At 56.3% G+C, this 8,313-nt stretch overlaps 1 protein-coding gene across 1 annotated transcript; it reads left to right on the top strand.

Moving 5' to 3' along the window:
- The first annotated feature begins 217 nt into the window (after positions 1-217).
- LOC141927741 (brain-specific homeobox/POU domain protein 3) lies at positions 218-1,831 on the top strand. The gene is made up of 2 exons (XM_074835000.1): positions 218-337; positions 923-1,831. The coding sequence occupies exons 1-2, from the start codon at positions 218-220 to the stop codon at positions 1,829-1,831; spliced, it is 1,029 nt and encodes a 342-aa protein (XP_074691101.1).
- The last annotated feature ends 6,482 nt before the right edge of the window (positions 1,832-8,313 follow it).

The following is an 8,313-nucleotide window of genomic DNA, read 5'->3' as shown; positions in this document are numbered from 1 at the left end:
CGGTTTTGGGGGGGGTGGTGTACAACCGGGAGGGGGGGGTGAGCTCACTGCCCGGGGGCGGGCGGTGGGAGGTGCCTCCCGAGACCCGTCCAATGAGCGGGCGGGGGGGCGGGGGGGCCGGGCTATAATGCCATTGATGCCGGGCGGCGGAGACAGACAATACCGCGCCCCCGGAGCCGGGCTGCCCGGAGCGCCCCTGCCCCGCTCCTCTCCCACCATGATGTCCATGAACAGCAAGCAGGCGTTCAGCATGCACCCCATCCTGCACGAGCCCAAGTACCCCCACCTGCACACCAGCTCCGAAGCCATCCGCAGAGCCTGCCTGCCCGCCCCCCAGGTAAGCCCGGAGCACCTCGGCGGGGGTCCCCGCTCCACCCCTCCGGATGGGTTTCGGGGGGGTCCGCGGACCGCGCTGCGCCTTCCCCAACTTACTTCGGCAGCCGACGGTTTCCCTCTGGGTTTGGGTTTCGGTTGGGTTTTAGACGGAGGGTCCCCTCCATCCTCCAGAGCGGTTGGTCCGGCGGGCTGGGGGCTGTCCCTGCCGCCGGGGGTGTTGGGGAGCGGGGAGAGGGGCTGGAGAAGGGCCGGCGGGTCCGTCCCGGGCTGGGAGGGAGCAGCCGTCTTGCCCAACTCGGCCGCGCCACCCGGTAGAGCAGAGGTGCTGCGGGACGCCCGCCGGCTCCGGCCCCCTCGGCGGCTGCTCTCTTTTCTGGGGAGGTCTCCCCGGAGGGAAGGGTGGGTGCCCTGGGTCCGGCACCCTCCTCCTGGTCCTTTTATTTGGGGGGTGAGTTGGACTCCATTCATCTTACCTGTCCCGGGCACTGCTGGAGGGGCAGAGTGGGATCTCCATAACGCTGCTTTCCTTTTAATCCTCTCCCGCTCTTTCGGTTTGTTTTTGCTCCCACTTTTATCCCCCATCCAGATCCAGGGCAACATTTTTGCGGGCTTTGACGAGACCTTGCTGCGGGGTGCTGAGGCTTTGGCCGCTGTGGATATAGTATCGCAGAAAACCCACCCCTTCAAGCCGGATGCCACCTACCACACCATGAGCAGCGTATCCTGCACTCCTACCTCGTCCTCCGTCCACCTGCATCACCCATCTGTGCTGACCACACACCATCCCCACCACCACCACCACCACCAGCCCTCCCAGGGCCTGGATGGCGAGCTCCTGGACCACCTCAACTCTGCCCTCCCGCTCGGAGGGGTGCCGGGCCCCGATGTGGGCTCCACACCTTCGCACCCTCACTCCCACATGTCGGCCATCAACCACATGGCCCACCACTCCCAGCCTATGAACATGTCCCACCCCCACGGCCTCGCTTCCCACGCTGTCATCTCTGGCCCTGAGACGGAGACGGACCCCCGGGAGCTGGAGTCCTTCGCTGAGCGGTTCAAGCAGCGGAGGATCAAGCTGGGGGTGACCCAGGCAGATGTGGGCTCCGCGTTGGCCAACCTGAAGATCCCAGGGGTGGGCTGCCTTAGCCAAAGCACAATCTGCAGGTTTGAGTCCCTCACCTTGTCCCACAACAACATGGTGGCCCTCAAGCCCATCCTAGAAGCATGGCTGGAGGAGGCCGAGCGGGCCCAGAGGGAGAAAATGACCAAACCTGAGATCTACACGGGGGGTGACAAGAAACGCAAGCGCACCTCCATCGCTGCCCCCGAAAAGCGGTCACTAGAGGCCTATTTTGCTGTGCAGCCGCGGCCCTCCTCGGAGAAAATCGCCGCCATCGCCGAGAAGCTAGACTTGAAGAAGAACGTGGTGAGGGTCTGGTTTTGCAATCAGAGACAGAAGCAGAAAAGGATGAAATTTTCTGCCACCTACTGAAGAAGGGGCTGGGAAGGCAGTGGTGGGGAGTGCCTGCACCCGCAACCAGCCCGCCACGGTCCTGGCCCCCAGCCCCTCCGAAATGGGCAGGGTTTGGGGTTGTTGGCTTTTTTTTTTTTTTTTTTGGTTAAAAAAAAATAATTGGAAAACAACAAAAAAAAAGGAAAAATAAACCTAAAAAAGGGAAACCCGCCCAAAGCGAAGCGAACAGTTTGGTGCCTGCTCCTCATCCACGGGCAAAGTGGCCCCACTGTTATGACTGGTACAGACTGCTTTTGTAGATAAAACTGGAAAAAAGGTGGAGAAAAAGGAAAAGACAGAACGAACGGCCTAGGGGGAAGTTTTGGGGTGCCCGGAGTCAGGGCAGCAGCAGGGAAAACCCAGCGGGTCTTTGTTGCAGCTCCTTGCCCCTTCCCGGCTCGGCTGGGCAGGCGGGGGCTGTGGCACCGCTCTCTCCTCGGTGCCCAGTCCTCTTCTTTTAAAAAATAAAAAATTAAAAAAAAAAAAAAAGAAAACAAATAAGAAAGAAAACGAGCTCGAAGCCGCCCCGGACGGCTGTAAATATGGAGGTGCCGGCCTGTGCTCCCCGCGCTCGCTGCCAGGGTCCCCACGCACACACACGCACACACACGCACTTGCATGGTTTTGTTCGCTCTCCCCTGCCCCCAGCAAACCCATCGCATTTTTGCAATAACGTTTCTGTTTCTACCTCATCGGCTAAATTAAAAAAGAGGGGAAAAAAAAAAAAGGATTAAAAAAAAAGGAGAAAAGAATAAAAAAAAAGAAAGAAAAAAAATTTGGCACGTCCCTGGAGTCGCGGTTTGTTCGGGGAAAATGGAGATTTATTTTGCTTTGGTTTCACTCAAACTGTTCGATATCCGTATGATTTCACTGTAAAAAATATCCTACGCTTCGACAATCAAGTCATTGGGGCTCACAGGAGCGGCCCGGGGCAGCGGAGGTGGCCGGGCAGCCCCGGCCCCGGCCCGGCCCTCCGCGGGGGCGGCTGTCTTTGCAAATAGTGAACTCTGCACTTTCTAAGGCAAGAATACTCTTTTTTTTTTTTTTTTTTTTTTTTTTGCTTTGCATATTTAATAGAGAAATTTGCCTCCGTTTTCTTTCTTTTTTTTTTTTTAAGTTAAACGAGATTTCGTTTCGCTGTGTGTGTGCTGAATGAAATTTGGTGTCTGTGTACGCTGCAGCATTTCAAATAAATCATGCACGTTTTACCTCACTCTCCTGCCTCCTGGAGTTACTGCGGCCGCCGGGCACGGCTCCGGGGACCCTCCCGCCCCGGCCCGGGGAGCCCCTTTCCCGGGGTGGCTCCTCCCGCCCATCCCCGCTGTCTCCGGCCGCCGGCTCCCGTCGGGGTAAAGGGGCTCGGTCCTTCCTCCGTGGGAAAGAAAAGAAACGCAACGAAAAGCAACGAAACGCGGGGCAGAGCTGCCCTTCCCCACCCGGGACGGAGCGGGGGGGGCTCGCCCCGGGCCACCCCGCCGGGTTTCAGCCCTGCCGGCCGCTCAAGCCGGGTCTGGAGCCGAGGGGTGTTTTGGTCCCTTCCCCGACACCAGCCCAAACTCGGCGTGTTTTGAAGCCCCACGTGTCGGTCCCCGGGTGGGTTTTGCTTTGAAGCCGGGACGATGCTCCCACGGGCTAAATCCGTTGGCCGGGGGCGAGCGGAGCGCTGCCCGCATCGCTCGGGCGCTCCCGCAAACGACTGCACGGGCTGAGCCCCTCACCCCCCACTCCTCCTTCCCCGGGGGGGTGCCCCCAGGCAGCCTCTGCCACCTGCCTGGCCCTGACCGGGCTGCCACTCGAGACGGCTGAGAAAGGAATATTTTAACTCCCAGCTCTGCTCATCCTCGAGTTTCCTCTCCCGCAGCCGATCGCATGGAAACCTCTTCCGAAACGAAGTGAAGCCGCTCGGCGGCGGGGGGAGCGGGGGGAGCGGTCCCGCGGGGTGTCCTCTCTGTCTCGGGGGGGGGGGCGGTGAGCGGAAAAAAAGAAGTAATTTGCGGGACGGGGGGGTAGTTTGCGGTGTTTGTTTTTGTTTTTTTTTTTTTTTTTTTTGGTAACTTATTCGGGCGGAAAAAATATCCAAAGACACGGAGCCGGGGGGAGCAGGGGTGTCGTGCTGCACCCCGACAGTCGGAGCCTTGCAGCTCCCGAATCCTCATATTTTGCAGGAAAAAAACCCAAACAAACAAACAAAAAAAAAAAAAAAAAACAAAACCAAAAAAAAAAAAAAGAGGGAAAATTGTGCAGCGCCCGAAATAACTGTCGGAGGAGCTGCTTCACCTGAGCGAGCGGGGCAGGCTCGGCGGTGGCCGGCAGAATCCTGCCTGCCCTGCCTGCCCTGCCTGCACCGTGGGAACGGGAGCAGCACCACGTCCCGGCCCCCTCGGCCCGCACACCCGCTGCCGCCCGGCACTATTCCTGGGGCTCTTCGCAAACCCCATCCCCGCCTTTGTTCTTTCGCTCCGTTCTTGTTTTTTCCATGAAGCGAAAAGCGCATTTTCATAAATAGACCTTGGCCAAGTGCTGGCGATGAAATTTTAATGAAGGCTGGATGCTGAGTGCTGCCCGGGGGGGCCTTAGAGAATCAGCTCCGCGCAGCATTAGCAGGGCCCTATTCGCTTTCCTACCCCCCCCTGCTTTCCCCAGCTCTCCCTCGCAGACATAACACACTCCCGTCTGCTGCTGCTCCTGCCTCGCAGCAGCCCCCCCGGCCGCCCCCTCCTCAAAGCCGAGAGCCCGAGCCCTGCCTGGGATGCGGCGAGGGGCACCGGGCTCGCTGCGTGGGGTTGGGGTCGATGCCCGGTGCCGGCAGCTCGCAGGTGCCGCTCTGTCCCCGCTCTTAAAAGTTTGCAAAAGCGAGCAATGCAATATTTATCACCCGCGATCATAAAAAGGCGAGTCGGTATTTCCCAGGCACAAATGCAAAGCGCTCGGCTCGGGAGCCGGAGCGGGGCTGGGGGAGCAAAGCCCTGGTCCCCGGACGGCGCTGCCGGCCGCCAGGTAAGGGGAGGGGGGTGTCCGGCCGGGGACTAGCACGAAGGATGGGGCAACCCCGGACAACGAGCAGCGGGCGCCATGGCCCGCAGCTCTGGTGGCTGGGAAGGGTGGGCAGCGGCTCCGGCAGCAGTGTTGAGGCCTGGCAAACTCATCACACAGAGGGGACTGGGCAGGAGGCGGCCCGGGAACTGGTCCTGCTCCTGCTCCAGCAGCGCCCGCTGTGCCCATGTCGGGTGCGATGATCCAGGACGCATGGTGGGGTGGTCCGGGAGGAGGTCGAGAAGGGTCCCTTTTGTATCCCACCCCCTGCTCCTGAATAGCCCCCTCCTGGGCACAGGTCGGGGACAAGCTGCTGGTCCTTCCCGGCAGGAGGTCCTGGCAGGGGGCCAGGACAGCCTGGAGCCGGGTCCCAGCCATTGTCCTGCATCTCGGTTTCTGTGTCCGGCTCCTGCTGCTGCTCGCCAAGGTGCCATGGTTGAGGAAAAGTTGGGGGACAGGGGTGGTGGGGGAGAGGGGGGGGGGGGCCCACCCCAGAGGCTGCAGGGCTTCCCAGCTGTCCCTCAGGCCCCAGGAAAATGTAAACAGAACCCAAACCCCTCCAAATTCAGCCTCTTTGCAGTGCACTTTGCACGGGGTGAGACTGGGGGAACGGCCAAGGCAAGGGCAGCAGGGAGAGCTTTGGAAGAAGGGAAGATACACACACAGAAGTGTCATGGGCACAGGCACACTCCCTGTTCCTGGAGTGCAAAGGACACACCTGAACCACGACCCTATAGCCAAAATAGCATTAAATGAAAGGAATATTGATTGGACTGGACACTCAGCTCTCACCATTTTTTTTTTTTTTTTATTTGAGGTTTGGTATATGAACTAGCCTTGAGATTTATCAAACCTATCGCTTTGGTAGCAGGTCCACCTCTAAGGGTACCTGCTCACCCTACCACTGATGCTAGCCCAGAGCTCAATGAGAAGGTGACAGCCACCTTAGGGGACTTGGTTCCTAATCTACCTCCAAACTGGTGAAACAGATGGGGTGAGCCAGGCCTTCTCCCTTCCCCAACACTCCAGTCAGGAGATGGGGCATCCTGGGAATTCAAAAGCACCACACAGAGCTAATTCACCAGGGATCTGAGCCTTGATAGAGATGCATTTGGGGTCTTCAAAGCAGGGGTGCACAGGCAGCTGTAGACCTCTGGGCTCGATCATGGTCAATGGAGAGGAACCAAGGAGCCTATAGTGCAGTTCCTCTCTGTCTACCATTTACTTCTGAAGTGGGGCAGGTGAATGGTACTCTAGAGGCATCTTACTCACCTTAAAGCCTGTAAGGATGCTGAATGACCAGCTCAGATGGAGATATCTATAAACGGGGACATGACAGCTTAGCAGAGATGAGTCCTACCCCTGGTGTTGCAAAGGCTTCCTGTGGAAAGTTGCCCACCAGTTCTGGGCTGCTGAAGCTCTCAGACATCAGTTCTTGGAGCTCTGCCCAGTGAGCCCTGGGAGCTGGTGCGTGACCCTGTAGCAAGGATCTCTCTTGCAATACAGTGCTCACCTCCAAGCTGTTCACCTCCATGCCATGCTCTTTTATATTTTTTTTTTCATGCTATAAAATCCAAGACCCTCCAAGAATTTGGACATCTAAGCCCCTTGAGCATGTAGATAAATGATCCAGGACAGTGTGTCCATGCCACCATGCACCAAAGTGTGCAGGAACGTGTTTAAAGTTATCCATGCTCTGCTGAACTTGAGTCTGGTAACTCCAGGCAAATGCAGACGTGTTTGAAGAAATCTTGAGGGAAGCACTGTCCCTCCTTTATGTTTTAGAATAAAGTAATTCAGGATGGAGTATGGCTGTAACACTGCACCAGATCCCTTTCACTCCACTTTGTTTCACAGGCACAGGGACCGACTGTGGTTCCTGAGTTGCAGGGTGACAGGTGACAGCAAATGGTGCCAGCACAGCTCATGTGTCAGTACCGAATCACATGGCTGAGGGGCTGATTTCCCCACCAGGAAGGGAAACAAGGCAAGGAAAGCTGTTGATTGTTGAACTGTCTGGGGACCATCAGTGTCCCATCTCTCCATCCATGGAGCTTGTAGCTCTAGTCCTCGTGCGAGCTTTAAAGGATGTGGGAAATCAGCAAGGTGGCCACCACTATCAGCCATCCCCTGTAACAGCAATAGGCACTGCCTGATCCCAGAGGGATAACTCTGGACTAACATGTCTGTTGCTGCAACCAGTCTATACTCCAGAGGAGGGATATGTGAACCCCCTCATTCAAATATTACTAGCACGTCACAGCTTTGCACTCAGCTTTGGGTCTAGAGGAGAGAAAATGCTCCATGTTCTTTAAAAGATTCCTGCCTTTGAAAGCCATACAGGTAAAGGGTGCCCCTGCTGACGGACTCTCTTCTATTATTCTATGTGTTTTAGTGCAGCGCAGAGCAGATGTATTTTTAAAAAGGCCGATGCTTGAAGTAGGCTCTGTTCCACTACAGGGGAAAAAGGAGTAAAGCAGTAATTAAAGGCTTCAGAGATGCCCGAGTGGGGAGAAGGACAGCCGGGCTTGAGGGGGAACCCAGGAAGAAGGCTAGCAATTAGCGGTCTTTGGAAAGAGTTTGGGAAATGGGGCAGGGTATTGCATGAGGCAAACCCCATGGCTGACTGCAGGGTGGGGGAGCAGGCAGGACCACTACCCCCTTCCCCAACTGATCCGTTGCTTTTCACAAGTAATAAGTCCTCAGTCAGGCCATAGGTTGCCCATCTGTGCTCTTTGCTCTCTGCTACCAAATCCTTCCCCCAGCTCCGGGAAGTTGCTGGGGATTTTGACTGAGAAGGGAATGCAGGATCAGGCCCCATATTGTATGTTCCCATGGGAGCTCAGCTACGCCAGGTGAAGAAAGGTCTTTCTGTGTTGTCAGATCAGGTCAGTGGTAGGGGTAGGTTGTTGACTTGCTCTGAGCAGAAGAGAAGAGGAAACATTTTGGTGGGCAGAGGAGATGCACAGGGAAAGCCTGGGGAGAACTCACTGAGTGGGGGAAAGCTAAGATGGATGGGCTGGTCTGTGTTACTGCAGCCTGACATGCAAATGGGGGTGAATACTCACGGACCTCAGCTTTGGGACACCTGGGTATCCCATTCTGCACTGCAGAAATCGGGCCACCTTTCCACCCAGTCTGGTCAGAAGAGGGTGGGAATTCCAGAAAGCAACAGGAAAAGCTGGTTGACACTCACCTTTGAGACATCTCCCAGTTTGCATTTCCAAGGACCAAATTCTGATTTTCCTCTTCTTGCTACCAAAATCAGGACTTGGGATGCTGAATCTGCCTGCAGTATGAGCAGCTTTAACACTTGATTCTAGTGTGCAAAAATAGACCTTCATTCTCTGTACACTCATCCCAATGACAGTAAAGGATCCTAATAAAGTTACAAGTTGTTTTTTTTTTTTTTTAAATCTGTTAAAGAA

This window comes from Strix aluco, chromosome 10 (genome assembly GCF_031877795.1).
Source record: "Strix aluco isolate bStrAlu1 chromosome 10, bStrAlu1.hap1, whole genome shotgun sequence".
In the NCBI taxonomy this organism is placed as follows: domain Eukaryota; kingdom Metazoa; phylum Chordata; class Aves; order Strigiformes; family Strigidae; genus Strix; species Strix aluco.
Note: the sequence above shows the minus strand (reverse complement) of the source record. Positions and strands in the feature narration are given on the sequence as shown.

Excerpts from the sequence above, each read along its gene's own strand:
- LOC141927741 (XM_074835000.1), top strand. The coding sequence starts at position 218 with ATGATGTCCATGAACAGCAAGCAGGCGTTCAGCATGCACCCCATCCTG. Across the intron at positions 338-922 it reads CCTGCCTGCCCGCCCCCCAG|ATCCAGGGCAACATTTTTGC; the intron begins GTAAGCCCGGAG and ends TCCCCCATCCAG.